At 35.7% G+C, this 22,805-nt stretch overlaps 1 protein-coding gene across 2 annotated transcripts in view; it reads right to left on the bottom strand.

The window, feature by feature from the left end:
- The window catches only part of LOC148944560 (glycine dehydrogenase (decarboxylating), mitochondrial), a 123,928-nt gene that overhangs the window by 52,818 nt on the left and 48,305 nt on the right, over positions 1 to 22,805 (bottom strand). For both annotated transcript variants that reach the window (XM_089100623.1, XM_089100624.1), the window contains exons 3-6: positions 18,471 to 18,594; positions 7,098 to 7,176; positions 4,937 to 5,072; positions 2,608 to 2,772 (exon numbers count right to left, since the gene is read on the bottom strand). In XM_089100623.1, coding sequence (XP_088956749.1) covers positions 2,608 to 2,772; positions 4,937 to 5,072; positions 7,098 to 7,176; positions 18,471 to 18,594 — 504 coding nt within the window. The remainder of the gene's footprint in view (positions 1 to 2,607; positions 2,773 to 4,936; positions 5,073 to 7,097; positions 7,177 to 18,470; positions 18,595 to 22,805) is intronic.

A 22,805-nucleotide genomic window follows, 5' to 3' on the forward strand; every position in this document is an offset into this window, starting at 1 on the left:
TATTAAATCCTCGAATAAAAAGATGTAAAGCTTAAAGAATATATTTCTAAACTCCAATTAAATTACAATAATGTGTATATGCCCTTTGGTCTTGGGCTGGAAAGTATTATAAATGCAAAAAAAGAAAGGATGAAAACGTAGAAGAGGAAAATAATAGCTTTTTGCAAACTCAGGATGTTGTAGCACTAAGTAAAAGGAGGTTTCTGGAGTGGATATGCAGCCCAAACTAGAGCCTCGGAGGGTTTTATTAAGTTCTTACCTTCGCCTTTTCCTTACCTCTAAGGCCTTTAAGACTATATGAAGACAGATGGTAAATTATAATCTATGTTTCCATTTGGTAACCTTCGATTCTGCTTCTTTTGGACTGTACTCCTTGGTAAGGTCGTTCCTAAAACTTGAACCAGATTCCAAGCCAGTTATTTTTTTCTTCCTTTCATAAGCAGCCTTTTATTAGCCTTATAAGCAGAGGCAGGGGGGTGGTAGAACCTAACTAAAACTTTTTGGCATGTTGACCAATGGTCTGCGTTGCACAGGTACCGATCTCCTTATTCAATGCCTTCGGCCGGGAGAGCAATGCATGGTTGGGGAGGGGGGCAAATTATCTGACGCTTCCCGTATTTCATTTTATGACTATCATTTTATTAGGGTTGTAAATCTACTCCTGAAACTTTCATTCGAACAGCAGAAAACTCGAGTAGCAAAAAGATATAGAAGAGCTTTGTCACCACGCATAGTTGATATGTTAAATAAGTGAAACTTTCCACCCTTTTACGTTATAATTATTTAATGTTTATTTGGCAAATTTTGAGTTTTCTTTTTATAGATTTTTCTTAACTAAATTTTTTGTATTTTTTAGTCACAAGACTAAATTTGCCTTGCGTTTTATTTGGTTTCTCCTTTAGTTCTGCGAGTTTAATTGTTTCTGACATTTTTTTTACAACCCTTTTGACATTTTTATAATTTTTTTCCTGACCAGCCCCGTAATATTTGCTTGTTTTTTGTTTTGTTTTTTTAGTGGCTCAAAAGTGGGAATTCGGCCCATCTGGGCTTTTGATAGCAATTTTTCATAAGTAAATCTTATCGTTGAGTTAGTTAAAGTCATTTTTCCACGTCTTTTTATTTTTGGTTTTTTTTTTACATATCCCCGCTCAAAAGGCGTATCTCACATTTTCATACTGTTACAAGAGATACTAAGAGTAAGCGATAATGAGGTTTTCAATGCTTTTGATGGGGTACTTTTTTGTTCAATAATTCAAATGCAAATTACAGTGTAGCTGAATAACATAGCTTCATTCTGATATCATAAAATTAATGTTCTGTAGTCATCAAGGTCGTACCCAGGGAGGGGGTGTTAAAGGTTTTGACCCCCCCCCTCCCATCGAAATATTTGTCCGATTCGTAAAAACGTATCAAAAATGAACATAAACAAGTTTCTGATGCGTTTTTTATATTTTGTACACCCCCCCCCACCCCCCTAAAATGTGTACAGGTCATCGTCGGTCGCCAGCCTCCTATAAAGTTGGGAAACCTCTGCAAACACGATCAGTAGATTAAAATCCCCTAGATGAACGGTGGTCAACCTTTAACACATCATGCGCCATTAGTTGCATACTCCGCACCTACTATCACTTTCTGTGCACCTTTTTGTCGTTTAAGTTTGCAATGTAATGGATAAGGGAATTCAATAGCTCTGCTTCAAACTCAACCTTGCACTGGCTAAATCTGAACTGACTGATCTACACTATAAAATAAAGATATACTCATCATCGATGTTGTCTGTACTGCCTTTGATGTTATTTGGTTGTATCTTCCGTCAGTAGACACAACCCCTAAAGCGTATTAGACTTTATGTATTCGACTTAAATTCGACTTTATGATGAAAACTGCGATGTACGGCTTTTGCGATCGTCACAAAATTTAATTCAGAAATAGCAATAATTTTTTCACGATTAATTTAAACAAAAGTAATCCTGCTTTTATTGTGAGTAACGTGTCCATTGTCAATTAGCTTTATATATATTTTTATTTAACATTTTACATTTGCAATGGTTTATCTACCTTTACTACGTACTAGAAGAAGATATATACAGATAGGCGCATTCTTTTCAGCCTTATAAGCAGAGTTAAGAGAGAGGTAGGACCTGGAAAAGAGCTGTCTAGAGCCAAAATACATTTACGCACTGAAAATATAGAAGTGTCTTTCATAAACATAGAATACATAAGTTTATTCCATACCCCCCACCCTCCCTAGGGGAGACCAATGTATTTTTTCCCAATTTCCCAAACGTGCTTGGTCCTCGTAGTACTTAAGAAAGAGGTTAACTTCTCTGAACGCAACCAATAGCTATATATCCACTAGATTAAACCATTTCTGAAAAAGGTATCATTATCATCTCTATTATCTATCTCTGTCATTTTTGAAAAAGGTATAAGATACATTATCAGTTGAGGGCACGACAATAAATTTATATTACAAAAATATAGAAAGTTTTACACACACACAAATTACACATAAACTTAGTTACACCCCCCTCCCCCTCGGGGAGGAGCATCACCACAATTTTCCTTTTTCTGTATAAATGTTAGCTCTATTTTGAAAATATCTACCTGTAGCAAAGGCTCATTGCTTCGGCTGCTGCAGTTCCTTCATCAAGGAGTGATGCATTGGCGACATCTAATCCTGTCAAATCAGCTACCATGGTCTGATAGTTCAAAAGAGATTCTAAGCGGCCTTGAGATATTTCTGCCTGATAGGGAGTGTACGGCGTATACCTTTAAACAAAAATAAAGACTAATTTAAGATAAATACAGATGAGTGTTGAGTATCCAGAAGAACACAATTGGAGAACGGAGCCCAGTGGAGAGCCACAGGGACACTGATTAGGGGGGAGGGGTTTGTATCTCCATTAAAAAAAGTCTTGCTCTCCCTATCCTCTACATTTTCGGGAATTAACGTCCCTGGGAATTTAATGGGTCCCGTGGGAGGAGCTTTTAAGGTTGGCATGTTTTGTCCCCGATTGAGCAAAACTTTTAATGGAAGGTACCCTCTGTGAGGCAGATGCCAATGCACGACAAAACATTTATAAGATTCTGGGGGAAGGGGGTCCAAAATAGCCATGTAAAAAGTATAAACTAAAAAAAACCTGGGCAAAAATCAGAAATGTAAAATCATTATAATAAGCATGCGAGGCCACATTTGCAAGAACTGAAGGCTGAACCTGCGAACAGTAGCGAAAAAAGCGATCGGAGAGGAACAACAAAACGCCCAGGCAGATAACCTTTTTGGGAGGTCTTTATTTCTAAAATGCAATTGGTTTTGTTTTTGACAATCCATTCGTCTATTGGAAAACTGACAACAAATTATAATGTCAATCAGACAAAATTAGAGAGTTAAGCAATAAAGTGAACGAAGTCCATTTCTCATCCCAAATAGTATCTAAATCAATATTACGCAAAAATCACCAGCGATTTAAGTTATGTCCACACATATAATTAATGATCTTGAAAAATAAAATCCGATAACGAAAGTTTGAATGTAGGAACTTAACTTCCAGATTAAATCCTATGACTATGGAATAGCAAGTTAACTTTGAGTTTTTGCACTTCAAATTCAAAATTGGGAAATCAGACTCATCCACTTTTAACTATTCCGCAATATTGCTTTGGTGTTTCATTCCATTCTATACCCCCCCCTCCATATAAATTTTATCAGTATAAAAACGAGTTTCATTTTGAAAAGAAAGAAATTGACATAGAAAACATCAAGATCAGCAAAAAGGCCATGTTCGTTGGAAGAACTGACAGAAACCCATGGTTTCCGGAAAAGTTACGATCTGAGTTCTTATTTGGAGGGTAACTAGGCCACCTCCCACGCTCATTGCTTTCCCAAAGTTACCCGATCAAAATTTTGAGATAGCCATTTTGTTCAGCATAGTCGAAAAATGTATTATGATATAGTGTATAAATGTTATAGTGCATAAATGATATAGTGTAAAAAAAAAGTTTTTTTATTAGACACCAAAATTTTACTGACTACAATTTAGAACTTTAGCAATTTCATACATGCATATTATTTTGGATTAGCATTTAAAACTAGGTTAGACCAATAAAGAAAGAGGTGAATGCTTCAGAAAGTTAAATTCTGTATGAGTCATATGTAAAGAATGTGATTTTTATTGTAAAGTCATTAAGTTCTGAGTCAAACTAATTGCACATTAATCTTTAGGAGATGTCAATGGCGTAAATTAATAGAATTATAGGAGGGGACGATGTGGTTTATACCAAAGAAGTCTTTTCAAAATCTGAACGGGGCGGGGGGGGGGGCAATAGACATTATTGAGAGTTGTCAAACATGTATCATTCCTTGGAACTCTCATTGCAGATCTTACAGGACATCCTGGCAAAACAAAAAACAACAACACAGTTTTCTGTTGTCTGTCTTTGTTCTCATTTTCTGACCAGAAAGGTTGGTAATGATTGTAGGCGCCATGCATTACAGTCTAAACAGAATTTGCAACCGAAGCCAAACAGAGAGGAAGATAAGATGTACCCCCCCCCCCTTTTTTCTACAGACAAATGTTATTTATAAAATAAGTTATAATTTCTTGGAAGGTTTATTTTACCATGTGTCTCCTTTGATAAAAATTTACGTGGGCTTACCTCTCCTCCAAAGAATACACACTGGGGATCCAGGCCCCCCTCCAAAATCCTAAATACTTCTAAATTTCTGTGCATTCTTGCTCAAATTATCAAAATGATATCTTTCTATCATTGCCTCTCCCCCGACAATAGCTCCTACGTGTGCCCCCTCCCCCCACTATATAAATATTATGCACAAAACCTGGATCATTATATATCTACCAAAAAAGGATCTACAATTATGATTTCTGATGATAGCAACTTTTAGAACAAAAAAAAGACAAGATGCAAAACTCACCATCCTGGGTTTTCAAATATGTTTCTTGCAATTGGATGTGGTGTGTAGCAATTATAATATCCCATTCCCATGTAAGTTCTCCAAATTTTGTTTTTGTTAGCTAAAATTCGGGCCCGTTCCATAAGCTCAATCTCATCTGCAAAATCAAAAGATTAAACGTCCAAATCCATAGACGGACAAAAGAAATAGTTGTAAACATGTCAACCGTGGCGTTTTTAATCACGAAAGAGTTACTTTTTATGGACACATTATAGTTGTTTTCCACGATCTCGACTGAACTCAATTTAAATCTAGTGAATTTTTATAATTATTTTTAATCTTTTGAATTAAAAAAAAAACTATGTTAAGACTCGAACACTCCAAAATGCAAAAAACTTCAAAATTGATTTTTCGCCAAATAATCAAAAAATTCTTAATCTCTCTTTTACAGCTATAATTTGCATGCAAACAAGACAATATATTACTGAAATTTAATATACCTAGGAAAAACCAGGAAAAAACAAGAAAAAAAAACAGATATAGGTTTAAAATTCCCAAATCTGTTGGAGTTCTAGATATTCTAACTAGTATATAGTAATTAGCTATGACAAGAAATGAAACGAAAATTTACAATTGCCATTCTTTGTTTAAAAAAAAATATTCTGATGGTTGACTGCAACCCTGACGGATAACATAATTAAATGGGAAATGAACTATTAGGTTTGTAGTCATTATGCAATAAGATATTAAAACCCTTCTAGATAGAACAATAATAATAAGCAATTTAGCGTTCAGTTCAATAATATATGAATTATCTCTATTTCATATAGGAGAAACAATTATAATAGAAGAGAAATGGTTAAGTACGAATGAAGAGTTTAATGCAGAATAATCACAAATAGATTAAATTAGGCTTCTGCATAGTTATATGGTATCAAGCGCATTAAGTCGATGTAAGACTAATAAACACAGTTTTTGGCTCAGATTTCACTTTTCTCTGCAACAACTTTTTACACTTATTAAAGGCAATCAGGACTTTTTTGTGGCCTTCAGTTTTGCGTGATATTTTTTTTTTTTTTTTTTGCGAAATTCGCTTATTGATTTTTATAATTAGTTAACATACTTGAATTCAGCGTGTGCAAAGGCACGACGGAATATTTTCCAAATTAAGCAGTTTTAATGTTTCCTTGGAAAATAAGATTCTTTGCATTTTCACTCTGTAAAAGTTTTTTTCAAGCAAGAATAAATTCTCAATCATTGAGTTCGACCGTATCTTAAATAAAAGAAATATGAGTCCCAAAAAACTTATTTTTTAATTTCAAGAAATTGGAAGAAAAAACTTTTTTCAGAGAGCCGCGACTTTAAATACTATCAAAAAAATGAACTAGAACTTTTGATTATTAGGGAACTCTCTTCAGAGTCTGGAATATTTTTTTTCCGTATGCGTTCGGTAGGCACAAACGAAAGGAAATGCCACCCCCTAGAATGTCCGGATTCTGGCGACTATCACCACACATTCCAACGCCTTTCCTATACTTCATCTATTTTGAAGTGGCTTTGACGCATGTATGTCCATAGACGTCAGAATTAAAAAAAAAAAATTAAAAAAAAAAAAATAATAAAAAAAATAAAGAGGAATTTACATCACTGGTTTGGATTTTAATTTGACAATCCTCCTTTTGAGCTGAAATTTCAATAAAAGGTAGCCATTCATAGAAGATATTAATGCACTAGAAAAACTAATTTGGTAGAAATAGTGAAAAAAAAACTTGGCCTACTGCGGTGTCGGCGTATATCCAGTAGGCTTCCATTCAAATTGTGACATGGATTGTACTTAGCCTTGGTAACCCTGCCTATATTGATTCAAATACATTCACACCAAGGGGGTATTTTTTTTACACCAAGTAATATATTTTAGTAATAGCCAAGTAATTGGTTAAGTTCATCTGTAACCATAGAGTGACGTCGTTACCTAGAGTTACATCTTCTAGGGCTGAAGATCCGAGCACAGCCCGAGCGAAACGATTGCCAACTACAAGGGCCAAAAAATCCAAGTGGGCGGAAGGTGGTGGCACAAAGCCGGCGAAGCCGTATTTATGCAAGGTGAAGAGTCGCGAAGCAAATCTTTTTGGCTAGTTGTATACATTTATCTAAATTATCTAGTTCTATGTGACCAACCTACCTATTGGCTCGTCCAGGGAGAGGGGTCTTCTTAGCTGAATCTTTCTAGGCACAGCTTCTTGTGTCAGCTCGTCCAGGGTCTAAACATAAGAATCATGAAAAGAAATTTCAGGCACATACGCAAGGGGTTGAGGGGCCATTGGGAGCGTGCCTCCCTTCGAAATCACGGTATTTGTACTATTGATCCTATGATTTCTTATAACTGATTGGCATATATTTGTTGTTTTTTTTCGAAGTTGACCCCCCAATAAATTCTTGCGTACATTCCCGAGACATTCTCAGTAGCTATATCACGCTGTCACACTAAGCGCAAAAGATGTATCTCATTTTGTTGTGTTATTAATACGCATCCACGAACAAGCTTTTCGGAAAAAAATTCAAATTTCATATTCTTGTATAGATATTGAACTATTAATTTAGGCTAATTTAGGCTAAGTATGGGACTAAAAGTTTTATTTAGCAAGGGCTGTTCAAATGCCAGATTTACTGAGATGTTTCTGAGCGATCAATCTGCATTTAATGATATAAAAGAATTAGAGAAGATTTCTTTTTTTGGCTGAGATATGATGAGTAATTTTGATAGTGCAATTTTCATCAGAATCACATCAGTTTTGGGGTCCTTTTCTCCTCTTATAAAGCTATGCAAATGATGATGACTCAGTTGATATGTCACAGTGACATAATAAAATTAATGATTTGATCAAATTACTGATTTTATCATACTACTCTAACACATATATTAACAGTAAGCTTTTTTTTTCTAGAGTGTCAATTACTATCAATGGAAGCCATTCTCTATTTATCCCTCACTAACGGTTTGGAACAGTTTTTTTTTTTTTTTTTTTGTAAATATTATAATTGATTGATTTAACGAATCAAACTTACCCCTGAGTAGAAGAATGATTAGTTAAAGTTCTTGGCAAAACACCCATTCAGGGGGTATGATAGATGGCTTCATAAAAATGTTCTTAGCCAAGATATACGATCCTTGATATACACTTTTAGAACCATGGGGTAGTTGAGAAACAAATTAACCTCATCCCTTTACATAAACACAATAAAACATAAAACTGACCAGAATCTATTACTAAACGCATTTTACTAATAAGGAAATAGTAATTAGATAAAACACCGGTTTTTATAAGATACGTCTTTTACGCTTAGCTCGACATATATCCCACTTTAGACTCAAGGACGATTACCGGAAAATGGCGTTTATTGATAAAGTACCTAAATTAGCTGTGCAAAATAAACACGATGTCAATTCCAAATTAGGTTGAACAATTTAGGTTTAACTGTTTTCTAAATAGACATAAATACATATACAAGGAAAAATATTTATTTAAAAGCCATTGAAATAAGTTATAGCTTCTTTTTCAATAAGTGCAACAACTATCATTTATTAATAAAAGTGATACAAATTTTCATTCCAATAAATGTGATGTCAATCTCTAACACGATGTACTTTAACGAGAGTCATTCATAGGCTATTTCAAAGCTTTTGGGTCAAACCACTGAGAAACAGAAAGTTTAGTCCTAAAATAAAAGTTCGACTTAAAAAAAACATATTCTTTTTACATGCTTTAGATTTCATACAAAAGAACCAATCAGAGTTTGCGTTCTTTGTTGGATCAAAACCTAGCATAGCAATAACGAACAAATACAACCCTTTTTTGGCTTCCCTTTCTAACCCATGCTCAAAGAATAATGTAATTTACTTACAAAATACGTAACAGAATTAAAGCAACGGAATTATAAAACACGTTTTTAACACAGAAGCATATAAGAGTAATTTCTCTCTTTTTCTTTGATTTAACTATTTTGTAAATATAAATAAGTGAACTACATACATGCAAGCTAATCGTTTTCATACGAACAATAGTTATTAATAACTAAGTCAAAGAGTATGGGTAACTTAAAAGAGAGGGAACTGGCACTAGTGCCTCAACTCAGTTTCTGTAAAAAAAAATCACAAAAACGAAGCTAAAAAAAAAGTGCCAAGAAACGCAAAATGCTAGATGACGCTGGTAGTTTTTTTTGTTTATCGATACTAGCACCAGTTTCCACTCTTATAAATTGCTAACACTATTTCTAACTGTGGAAAATTGTTAATTCTTTTTCATTCTACACCTAGTAAACAAATATCTTCGTATTTACTCAAGCTCTTTTCTGCATAGATGAGTACATCCAAAATGAAACTATTGAAAAGAAAAGTTATGTTCAAATTGATTTTTGATTCCAACATGTGTAGGGGATTCAGTTGGATTTCCAGTATATTGTATTATTATCTATTGTCTGCATTAAAAAAACACAACCACGAAGAGAGCGATCTCGAAAAAAAAAACACTTGTTTTTCCAACCCAAATTCAATGGTGCTAAAAAATTATCAACTCCACACCAAGTGTACACAAAGTGCCCAAGTGCGCAGCCCCTTGGACGAACTCATTTTTGTCAATTTCTTTTCCTGAAATCTATCTAAGCGCAAAGTCATTCACCTGAGTCATCTCCAAGCAGGGTTGCCAACTTGCACACTTTTCATGTGAAATACACTCTTTCCTCTCTCAGAGGGGAAGCGGAAGAGTGAAAATTACTCTTTTTGAGTGTTAGTTTTCATTTACTTTGAACGTCAGTAGTTGGTAACTTCGTCAGAAGTTTCATTAACCCAAGGAACAGGGTTACCAACTTGCATACTTTTCATTTGAAATGCATTCTCTTATACCTCAGACGTGATGTGCAAGCTTTGGCAGCCGTGTGCGTGCACACTTTTTTACTTGCACTTTTTTGAGCAAAAATCACTCTCTTTTTACCTTGATTTGCACTCTTTTTGGATGCCAGTGGTTGGCAACCATGTCTCCAAGGCTCCAAGGGGCAAAAAATTTAGTATTATAAACTGTATATTGCAAGTCAGTTTTTTAGGGTAAAATAATCCATCACCAAGGGGCTGCCAACTTTCAGAAATCACGTACACCAGGTGGCACGTCCCAAGCGTGGTGAAAGTGTACTAAGTTTGGTGAAACTATGTGGCACAAATGGCGCTCTGAGATGCACACTGGGTGGTGGAGAGATGTACACCGGGTGGTGAGATGTAAACAGGCGGGCAACCTCTCGTGCATCACAGAACGTTAAAAATAAGATGGCAAGCAACCATTCAACTATTTGACAAAAAAAAAAAACACTGCCTGTCATGTAAGGCTCATATGACACATTATTTCCTAAAACGTTCCGTTTCATTAGAAATACGTTCCTATTTCATGTAAAATAATTCGATGCATATTTATTGGCCTGCTCATTTAAGTTCCCTCAGTAAATATTTGAGACGTTTCGGAATTACGTAACTTTTGAATTAAATTTACCGTACTGAGTCATGCATGGGAACATTAAACTGCGGAATTTATTTTCTTTTCTAGAGAATTTCCAACACCACTAATGACTATATTTACTAGATCAAATAAAAACACAAAAACTTGATTGTATAATATTTGTGGGGATTTTCCAGTCGCGAAATGATACATTAATATCTAATAGAGATACGTGGTCTTTCATGAAATTTAATTAATTAACAGCTAATGACAGTAATAATGAAAAAAAAGAAAGGCTACGTACTCGTACGAACTCCAACATTCGTTGACAACCATACCGATTCTCAGGATTAATATGAGTAGTTCCGCCCTTATCATCATCTAAACTGTAGATCGTCGTAAACCTTGAGCTACCCTTCTGTGGATTGCCTCAAAACTCGCCCTTGCTTTTCCCATCTTACCAGCGGAACAACAAAGAAGGATTGCCCACTTGTCAATCGAAGGTGTAAGCGACTCTACGCCGCAGAACCGTTCACACTAGCATAATTTAAGACTTTAGGTTACGTTATATAACGTAACGGAGTAACTTTAAGTCCGTATCGTAGGCAAAACAACCACGTAGACTGGAGCACTACTTAGATGTTACATAAGTTTATGCTAAGTTATGGATAAGTCTGAATAGTAGCAATGAAACAGAATTTCTAGATGAGTAATTAATAAATTTTGAATATAAATTAGCAACCTAAGATGACTGTGATGGTTTTAGACTGTAATTTTGACAATTTTATGAATTTTTACATTAGCCTAGTGTGAAAACTTATACTTAACATATCGAAATTTGACCCCTTAGCACAGAAAATTATGTACGTATTGTGAAAGCTGCTTAAGCCTACCTCTTCAAGTTCCACACAATGGCAAAATTATGGCTCTCTAAGATCAAAACATTTTTCCCACAAAAACAGGTTTTGAGTAGATAAACCATACATAGTTTCTTATATATGCATACAGATTGGTGAAGTCTCCAAGACCCTCGGTGTTTCCTTATTTATTTGTTTTTCTTCGGAACAAAACATTTTATATCTCTTCTATGAAAGTTAGAAATTACAAACTGTAATTGCTGAAAGTTATTTTTGTATTTTTGTTTGCAGAGAATATGTTTTGATTTTGAACTACCGCCGTGGTCCTTACCCCTATACTCACGAAGCGACATAGTATCCCCTTGGGTAGACAACTAAACTAGTGTTTGATTTGCTGCAAGGCTTGCAACGCACACTTTTAAACAAAAGCAAAAGTTAAATAAATAAAATTAAATCGAACCAAAAAATAACCTTTTTCAAATTCAGAAAATCTTTTTATTCAATTTATTTTAAACGTTTCTGTCCATGAATCAAAAACATTTCCAAGGGATAGAACTTTTATTCTCCGAGTCACACTTTGAGCTCCTAATTTAAGCGTCACCTTTTGAAGCTCCCGAGGATATTTAATACAGATATTTCCATCCCAGGCGACTGAGATTATTTTGGCATTGACATTTTGGCATTCTTTAGAATGTCAAATGAAAGTCCAAACTAAGCTCCAAGAACTAAGAAAAAAACAGAGAATCTATTTAAAGCCTTTTTTCTTATAATTCTCCATCCTCTCGTTTATCTTGGTCAAATTCCTTGGCCTTCGTAGTTTCCTTCGCGAGTAATTGATAAACGAGAAAGTTCTCAGACGTTGCATAATATTTTGGAATGATTCCTGGTCAACGCAGTTAACATTTTAAGCAATATGCTTGCAGTTTTCCCACCATGAATGCCATTTAGCAGACGCCCAAGGGGCCATTGTCCTCCGCTGGGGTTCGTAAGTGTATCTCAAGAGTGGGAAAAAAATCCCCCGAAAATAAGTTAAACATAGGTACTTTTATCAGAGTTTATTGCGCTCTTTTTTGGGAACATTTTTAACCCCTGTCCTCTCCAAAAAGAGCTGAAATGGCTTCACTTTGAACAGCGCGTTAAAAACCGGCATAGACAAACAGTATGGAAATATATGGCTTTTGCATGAATAAACTAGCAGTGAATCCTATTAAAACACAGTCGTAAAAAGGAAAAAAACATGGCAAGCACCGTGGCTTTTTCTGGGGAAAATTTTAGTTAAAACTCTCGAGAGTTAAAACTGTCGATTTCCAATGAAAACTACCGACGAAAAAAAATGAGTGGCATAATAGATGCAAGAAAAAGAAAAAGAAGAAAAAGATGCAAATTATTACTGCCAATTCACGCGGTGAAACATTAACCGGTCTTCACTCGTGGAAAATCATGTTAAGTATACGCATCTATGTTATTATTATTTAGTATACTACTACTACTACTAACAACTCATCGCAGCACCAAGCCGCCTGAGGCCAACACAGCTACGCACGCTCCTCCTCCACCCCAATCTATTTAAAGCCTCCCTTTTTACACCCGCCCACGAAGTTCCCATTTCCTTTAAATCTTTCTTTATGACGTCCTCCCAACCCAGACGGGGACGACCTGCTTTCCGTTTAGCTTTCCGTTCAAGCCTTTAGATTTTCGCAAGTGAATCTTAGGTTATTGTTGAATTGTCAGGGGCAGTCCTACAGTATTTAAGCTATAATGATGGAATTTTTGGAATCAGAATGACATATGCAGTAGAATATAATATCAACTTCTAGAATAATAGCTGCATGAATGTAAAAAAAGGATCAGCATGGTCGAAAACCTTGGATAGGATAATTACATTCCTCCGCCTTGAACAACAAGGAAAACCATTTTTTTGCATGGGTAGCACTGATGTGTCTCCGTTTTTTTCTTCTTTTTTTCTACCAGGGCTAGTGGGTTACCAGAACACCATAGAGATTTTTAACGGCTCATTGTAACGGAAACTAAAATTGCCAGTGCTCTTTTTAAGTGACCAAAAAGATTGGAGGACAGCTTAAAAGATTGGAGGGCAGAGAAATTTTACACGGGGGGGGGATTTCCTGAAATTTTTTGAAAAACCGTCACAAATTTAAAAAAAAATTCAACTGGAAGTAAGAAGCAACATTAAAACTTAAAACGAACAGACATTATTCCGTATATTATGGGGGCCCCCCCCCCCCCCTCCGAAAAAAAATATTATGGCAGTGTTACTTCTACATTAAATTTGAATAAAAAAGGGCAAAGATTAATTTTAAAAAAACAAAAGATTTCTGAGGGAAGTAAAGAGGGAAATTGAAACTCAAAGCGAACAAAAATTATTGCTTTACTGTCTATCAAATACATATCGATAAAATTAGTGCAAATAAACCAGCTGATGATATTTCCCTATGTTTCTAGGATTATAAAAAACTAGTGCTTTACTGAGAACACAAAAGCCAAGTATTAAAAACAAGAATATTGATTTATGAGTCAAAAGTAAGTACGTAGCCTCACAACAACAAACTAATCTATAACGCTTTTCATGTTCTTATACCAGCCGTGGTATCAGTAACTTTCAGCATATAATTAAAGTTATCTTACAGCTTAAGCATAAAAAAAATGTTATTTTAATAGCCGCGAAGTCATTGAACAGCATACAAAAATAATTGATTAATTTATCAGGTCACATCTTGGTCTAACCAGCTATAATACTGATGGTGATTAATATACAATTTTAAATTGTAAAAAACACGCTTTAACATTGCTCGGAATGAAGAACAAATAAACCACAATATGAACTCCGGAAATCTGGCTATTTCTCTCTACAAAACGGGGAATTTCAAGCTATGATACAAATTTTAAAGCTAGTCTATAGTCCTAATGCTATCAAGATGGCTTCACTTTAGACTTGTCGACAAACTAATCATGAAATGTCTTTTTCGCAGTCAAAACGAGATCCAATCATTCGACTGAGCTCATTGTGCAGAAGTGATACCAAATTAAAGCAAAATAGAATTACGCAACAATCCTGAAATGTTTTTTTTTTTGAAAAAGTGTCCTTAATCGCTTTGCTTTTACTATACCAAAGCTCCTATATTGTTTTGTGTTTTCAGTAAAGAGCTAGTGTTCTATAGTTTTTCAAGTTTTAAGTTCAATATGGGTTTTAATTTAAAAAAAAAAAAAAAAAAAAAAAAAAAAAAAAAAAACAACACTTAACACAATTCCTTGTGCATTGATGCAAGATTGGGCCCGTAATAATTGCACACTTTAAATACAGCGTGGCCTCCTCTCCTCTCCAATTTCCACCCAATTTCCAATTTCCACCAACCGCCATTAACAAACAATAAATTTAACACAACTTCTCCTCCGCTCACACCCCTTGAAGTATCAAACTAAAATATAATAAATAATAATAATATAAAAAAATCCTAAACATAAAAATAAAATATATAAATATAATAAATAATTTTTTAATCTTTTAGATATTCCTCTACACTCTTTTTAAAGGAGCCGAGAGACCTTTGTGATTTCAGCTCTTACGGAAGTGCATTCCACTCCCTAGCACACACAACTCTAGGAGAAAATTTTGACCTAGCTGTCCGTGTCGGGGGTATGTAAATATCTGATGATGATCGTGTATTTAAACAATGGATTTGTGATGTTAGTGTGAATAAACCTTTAAACGGTGATGGGAATGTTCCTGAGAAATATTTGAAACAAAACACGGGGCAAGATAGTCTGTAAAGTGATGCCATTGATAGTCTGTTCGGTGCTGGGCCTAAAATTTGAAGTGCTTTGTTGTGAAGTGAGTTTAGTCTCTGTAAATGTGTCTTGAAAGTGGATTGCCAAACTGTAGAACAATATTGAATGTGAGGCTTGATAAGTGTATTGTAAATCAGGATCAGTATTTTTTTTTTTTTTTAGGGAACTGGTGACTAAGTTTTCTCAAGATTCCAAGGCTCCTTAAAAGCTTCGTCTCGACACTTGCTATGTGGTGTCTGAACGAGAGGTTTTAGTCGATTAAAACCCCTATCGAACGTGTCCTTTTTTCTGGTCCCTTGATAAGCCCACGAGAGGTTTCAATGTCAATTACATCAGGAGCCAGCGAATCTATACGTGAAAAAAAAACACACGATTTGTCAACGTTGCGTTGATGACTAGACGATTTGCGTTGATCCACAGATACATTTCTTCAAGAATGGCTTGTAGCTTCGTTTTGAGAGACTGGATATTCCATTCAGAGCTGGCCATAAGCGAATCATCCGCAAATGCCGTTAGTTATTCCTCGGCTTCTCCTAAAGACCCCAGCGTCGTTTGCGGGTGACATAGTCTGCAGCAATAGGGGCTAGGATCTGCAGGAGTCAGTACATGCTGAAGATCATTTACGTGAACAAGAAACAATACCGGACCCAGTAGAGAGCCCTGTGGCACCCCGCAGTTAACTACGACATCATTTAAATGGTCATTTCCTGTGTAAGTTCGATGATTTTCCAGGTAAGACTTAAACCAATAAAAGAGTTGGCCACGAACTCCAATATGATCCAGCTTTCCTAGTAATATTTCGTGGTGCATGCTGTCAGGCCCTTTCATAATATTATTTGAAAAAAACTACGTTTTCTAAAGAGTTAAAGAGGATGAGTTGCAAGGTCGAACCTTAAAACGTACAGGGATTAGGAGGCACAGTTGGGGGGCTGCCGCCCCCAAACCCCCGCTTTCACAGCCTTTAAATAAAAAAAAAGTTTTTTAAACTGAAGGTAAGGAGCGACATTAAATCTTAAAACGAACAGAAATTATTCCGTATATGAAAGAGGCTGTGCCCTCCTCAACGCCTCGCTCTTTTACGCTAAAGTTTTTATTGTTTAAAAAAAAGAGTTGTGAGAAAGTCAAACTTTAGCGTAAAGAGCGAGGCGTTGAGGAGGGCACAGCCTCTTTCATATACGGAATAATTTCTGTTCGTTTTAAGATTTAATGTCGCTCCTTACTTTCAGTTTAAAAAACTTTTTTTTTATTTAAAGGCTGCGAAAGCGGGGGTTTGGGGGCGGCAGCCCCCCAACTGTGCCTCCTAATCCCTGTACGTTTTAAGGTTCGACCTTGTAACTCAGCCTCTTTAACTCTTTAGAAAACGTAGTTTTTTTCAAATAATTTCTGCACGTTTTTGTACAGTTTATTACTTATTATTGCTTGACTAACTGTTAGCTGATCGTGTCAGGAGTTAAAGTTGGGTGGCTGCCGCCCCCCAAACACCCCGCTCTTGAACATTCTTGTGTTAAGGCTTTTAATTCCTGAATACTCAAATCACGTCGTACAGGGTGCCTCCTTATCCCTGTACGTTTTAAGGTTCGAACTTGTGACTCAGCCTCTTTAACAGCCCCCCAACTGTGCCTCCTAATCCCTGTACGTTTTAAGGGTCGACCTTGTAACTCAGCCTCTTTAACTCTTTAGAAAACGTAATTTTTTTCTAATAATTTAAAAAAGAAACTGAGTTTCTTTTTTAAAGTTTAAATTCAGTATATAAGAAATTTGCTCTGACGGTGAATCGAACCCGGGTTTACCGCCTGCCAGTCTGGAGTATCAACCGCTGGACTAAAGAGACACAATTGTAACTGTTTTTTAGTAAATGGAATCTATTTTCGACGCAAGCAAATCCCCACAAAACTTGATATTTGGTTTTTGGAAAACAGGTAAGGAGTAATCAGATTGAGCTGAAATTTCGAGGATAAGCTCCCAGGCCCCAGGAAAGCTTATCCTCTAAATTTCAGCCCGATCAAACAACGTTAAAGGGCGGTTGTGGTGGGAAAAATTAACATGGGCTATTATAGGAAAACGAGGTTTTTCGTAAATGTACATTCGGGGGATAATTTTTTCGGTCTGAAAATATCAAAAGGCCCTAACAGGTCGAATTCTGCTTCGAATGAGTCCTCATTCACCCGGATCAGTTGCCAACTGTGGCCTGTAGGCGTGGATAAGAAAAAAAAAAGAAATGATGATGAATTTTAAGTGGCTATATTTGGTTTTTTGAAAACAAGAAAGTAGTTATCAGATTGAGCTGAAGTTTCAAGGATAAGCTTCCATACCATAGGAAAGCTGAGCCTATGAATCTAAGTCGAATTAGACGACGTTAACGGGGGGCTGTGATGCGAGGGTCGAAATTTCCGGCCCAGTTTACCCCATGAAGATAAAGTCGGAGGAGGATGAAATTTTGCAAGTTTCTTAGTTTGAGCTTGGGCTACAAAATGCGATTACCGCCGTCTCTCTGCAACCTCTAGGACCTGAAATCGCTTAACATTGTGGTGGGTCGCCTCTTTATAGTGGCACAAGTGTGCCTCCTTGATCTAGAAGCACAGCTGCAGGTAAAGCACCCGAATCTAGGATTCTGTTTACGAATAAACTTAGTGAAGTAAGGGCGTCTTTGGTTAAATGGCCCGCCCTAAACCCGAATTGGTGGCTGTTAAAAACGCCTTTTGCCTCTAAATATTAGTAAAGCTAGTTTCGCATTGGCGTTTCAAAGACTTTCGAGAAAACTAATAAGATTGAGATTGGTCTATAGCTTGCTGTGTCTGTATGACATCCACCTTTGTGAAGAGGTATTATCATTGCCTTTAAGAATTATCCTTGCCTTGCATTTATTTGCACTAGTTTTATCAATATATGTAAGATAGACTGTGAAGCAATAATTTTTGTTCGTTATAAGTTTCAACTTCGCTCTTTACTTCCCTCAGAAAACTTTTTTTTTTAATTAATCTTAAACAAGACTGTAATACTACAAAGTTAGATAAAACAGAATTATGTAAAAGGAGCCGGATTATATGTATCTTCAAGTACGAACGCCGTGTCTTTTCTTTTTCAATCTGCAGCATTCAAAAATGTCCCGATATCGTTCCAGAAGATGTGATAATAGAGGGGAGAAAATACACATACCGAATGTACAAGTATGTCAAGCATATGTACTCGAATTCGTTTTTAAAATGCTTTCGAATAATAAAAATAATCAAACAAAATGCCATCCCAAAAAATAGAAATAAAGCAACTACAGTATTTGTAAGGAACCGAATAATATATGTCTACAATTAGGAGATAAGAAATGCTTCGTCCTTTTTGGGAAACTTTTAGTCCTAAGAAATTACCCAATATCATTCCAGGAGATACTTAAGTAGAAGGAGAAAAAAATGAACGCACCGAATATCCAAGTATGTCAAGCATATGGTCAACTTCTTCATTTCTTGGTCCAATGTGTCTGGTCTCAAACACTTGGGTTTTGGGTAGCAAAGCTTCAAAGGCAGATGCACTCAGATGACCAAATCTGAAATAAGTATAAAACGATGTTCTTATTTGGACTTATTTTTCTGTGACTTCGAAGAGTCTCAATTAACAAACAACTTATACAAGCTAATCGAACCACCAATGTTAACCACCAATAGAATTTGCCTAATGGTAAAGTTAAACACGAAGTCAAAAAGAAAAAATACTGAAAATAATAAAATACATAAAAAAATAAAAAGCTGAGCCGGGATAAATTTAGGTGTCTTTATGCTGCAATAAAAATACTAAGAAATATAAGATAAAAAATGGTCATGCATTTCTTATTCTGTCTAACTAAATCATGTCATTATAATATACCTTCCATGGATATTTACCTGGTCTTGCGGATATACGCGACTAACACCACTAAGATAGCTGCATAGACAACTCTAAATTATTGGATCATAAGTTGCATATAGTTTATACGTTGCATTTGTTTGTTTAATTATTGCTTATAAGCTGAAAATACCTAAAACTGCTTATACCACTGTATATAAGTAATATACAGTAGAATCACAACTCAGTAATATTTGGCTACTACAGTTTTAGCGCGTATAAAAGCTCCGCCCATATTCTCGTACGTCCTCGTCCATTGGACCACTGATGGCAGATCAAATGTGAACCCTAGAAGAGTTATTTTTGCAGAAACTTTCTCAAAATGCCTTCGAAACCAACTCGAGACATCGAAACCTACTTGTAATTTCTTAAAACATTTAATAATAACATTAAACTACTAATTACCGATTTTTATATATGTATTGGAATAAATTAATTTAAAATTACATTCTATAAAATTTAGTGTTACAAAGGTAATGCCAAGTTTTGCATTAAAGAGAAATCTGACTTGTCTGCCCATGAAAAAATATAATGTCGATTATGTTTTAACGTTCTCCGAAGCACTTGCATCTGGGTCGGGCTTTGTATAATGGTTGAGATAGGGAATGATTCTACTGTATATATCTATCTACTGTGGCTTAGATAAACCCTTCAGAAGTAAAATCAATGAAATATAACTTTACATTGTTCTAAGACCTTAGGGTCAAAACACTTGATTGACTCTTTAACTTTGAATGACAATAAGCAAATTCCCTAAAAATAATAATAGAAATCGTTATTCAGGCCGGGAACTTCCTCATGATGGATTTTCCTGCGAGTAAGGACGGTTGGCCATAGGGGATTATTTCTTATACATTAAACGGAGATATTGTAACTACTGATTGTCTTCCACCGTCTGCTTGGTATAAACACTGTTCTTCGATTTACCGATGATTGATTATTATTCACTGCATTCTTTATATACTCGCCTTATTCTCCCTCTTTTTAATTCTAACCTTTCGCACCACCATATAATACGATATCTCCTTCATTTGTTGCTGATGCTGTAAAAAATTTAAAGTCTGAATTCATAAAAGGAAAGGCATCCTTCACATTGTCCCCTTGACATTTTACATTGAGCTTCACAAGCTCTGGGTTACACTTGCAGATGCACAAAGCAGAGCTTGCGCAGCATAATCTAACGCAACACAAAAACAGGGATTAAATACATTACTACTAAAAATCCTACTGATAACTCATCGCAACACCAATCCAGCTAGGTCCAACAAAGCTACTCCCCCTCCTCCTCTATTCCCTCTCTTCAGAGCTCTACTCTTTACTCCCTTAAATGAAGTTTCTACTCCCTTTAAATATTTTCTTATGCCCTTTTCGCGCAGTGTTTGAGGACATCTAGCTTGGTGCTTATGTATTATAGCGACCAAACTTAAGAAGTGAAGTTAGGTTAATCACAATGAAAAAAAAATATGATGAAAATATAATACTTTAGTAACAAAATTATGGAAACTACAATAGAGGATTATGGATAGCAGGCTACCTAGAACGCATTATATTAATACCTAACCAAGCCAATTCTATATGTTAAATATTTTATTAAAATCTTCATAGTTGTTAATGTCACTCATGCTAAGCTAATTATTTCCGACTTCACACAGAGAAACCGGTTTTACCACAGATAAAAAACAACAGCGTGGTTGCTATAATACATAAGTACCTCTAGCTTTATATTCAACCCAAGCTTGATTGGCAGAATTCGCTACTTTTGATAGCGAATCCTTCATCCGTAAAACCCAACTTAACCATCTTAACCATCCTACACAATTGGATCGAACCACATTTTACGTACAGCTTATTCTATATTCGTTCACGACAGCACCTGATACTATCTTGTGTATCTTCACACTTTTAAAAAATCTAGCATATCTTTATCGATGTTTCAAAGCGCCGACGTTTCAGAGCCATACGTGAAAACTGTCATTAACGTAGCTTTTAGTAACTTACTTAGTTCTAGGACACATCTTTCATTTATATTATTTATGCTTCCTAAGATTATAAGAAGACTAATTCGCTAAGGCTAGGGATAAGTGAAGATGAAAAGGTGACGTTGGGTAACGAAAAGATCGATCGAGTGGACGGCTTCACTTACCTTTGTAGTATTATTAGTAAAGACGGGGGGGGGGGGAGGGTGCAGTGAAAATGTTAAAAGTAGAACGGCCAAGGCACATGGTATTTTTTCACAGTTAAAAAAAGCTTGGACGAACAGGAAGATAAGTCTAGTAGAAGAAGGCATTGCTACACAGGACGAACAACAGGACGAACAAGACCACATCCTCTTTCTAAACCAATCACAGAGCTAGAAATACTTGGCTAAGTGACATCAGACCAGACTCTCTGGAATTTCTGCATTGAATTTTACGTAATTTCTGTTATGAGACAATTCTACCTTGACACAATTTCACCCCGTGAAAATTCCATGATAACATATCATCATTAATTTGCAGGCAGCATGATGTGTAACTAATACAGACATGAATTACGTTGAACTTATAGAGCTCAGATTGTGTAAGAATTCATGACAGAAAAATCAATAGGCTTCATAGGAATTAAGAATGTATCTGTGCACAGTTGCCAGAACAAAGGAAACGTCAGAGGTTAATTGACATTTTAGGGGATTATTTGGGGTGAAACAGTTTGAGACATGTGACTTGACATAGCTTTACTTATCGGCTTTGGTCGCTATAATAGACTAGTACACAATATGGGATTAGTGAGATGGTTATGGATTTGAACCATCAAGGACCGCAACCACCAATGACCTTAGTCACCAAGAACCTCAACCTCCAAGGTCCCCTCTCCCCACCCTCTGAGGGGCCCCCTCCCTCCAACTTTTTGGGCCCATCCCTCCATTTTTATACTTTTTTGAAGTTTATTTTTCAAACATGATAATTTTATTTCAACTTTTTTATACGTCTTAAAATGACATAAAACATACCTAAAGCATAAAAATTTGACATTTTAGGGGATTATTTGGGGTGAAACAGATTGAGACACGTGACTTGACCTAGCTTTACTTCTCGGCTGTGGTCGCTATAATAGACAAGTACAACTATGATCAAATTTGGAAAGAGCAGAAAAAAGGCATCAAGTGGTAGGTTATGTTCAGACAATTCATAGCCTAGCTCAGTAATGGAAAGGTGTCCAAATTTATCAATTTTTTATCAAAATTTTTATCAAAGCCGCAGAACAGTGTCCTTTTTTCCTTTCTAGTTTCTGTCTTATAAGTAGGCCTAAGCCTTAGTCTAGCCCTAGAGACAAAAAAGAAGGTTAACCAGGAATGATAGTTTCCTAATAAAACAGACCTATGTAGTTCAATCATATACTTTTTCCATTTACATTTTATAGCCTATTGTTGAAACTTATCCAGCATGCACCTTTCTTCTGGGGATTTTGATTATTTTTTTTACAGCATTTAGTGCTCAGAAAAAATAGTCTCTAATAGAATGAACATGGCTAACAGCATAAACAATGCAATGGATTTATAAATTGTTTATTCAACTGAGTCAAGATGAATCAATGCCTTTGAATGAGGTAATATGTATCGTGCATGAACATATTTTGAAATGCACGCATGGGTTATGAGAAGGGTCCATAAGGGAGTTAACATTCAAAGCAGGACAATGATCAAATCTGGAAAGAGCAGAAAAAGGCATTAAGTGCAGGCTATGTTCAGCCAATTCATAGCCTAGCTCAGTAATGGAAATATGTCCAAAATTTACCCATTTTTTTATCAAGTTCTTATCAAAGCCACAGAACAGTGTCCTTTTTTCCTTTCTATTTTCTGTCTTATAAGTAGGCCTAGGCCTTAGCCTAGCCTTAGTG

Source organism: Artemia sp. Qi Xiang Cuo, chromosome 14, assembly GCF_049724085.1.
Source record: "Artemia sp. Qi Xiang Cuo chromosome 14, ASM4972408v1, whole genome shotgun sequence".
Lineage (NCBI taxonomy): Eukaryota > Metazoa > Arthropoda > Branchiopoda > Anostraca > Artemiidae > Artemia > Artemia sp. Qi Xiang Cuo.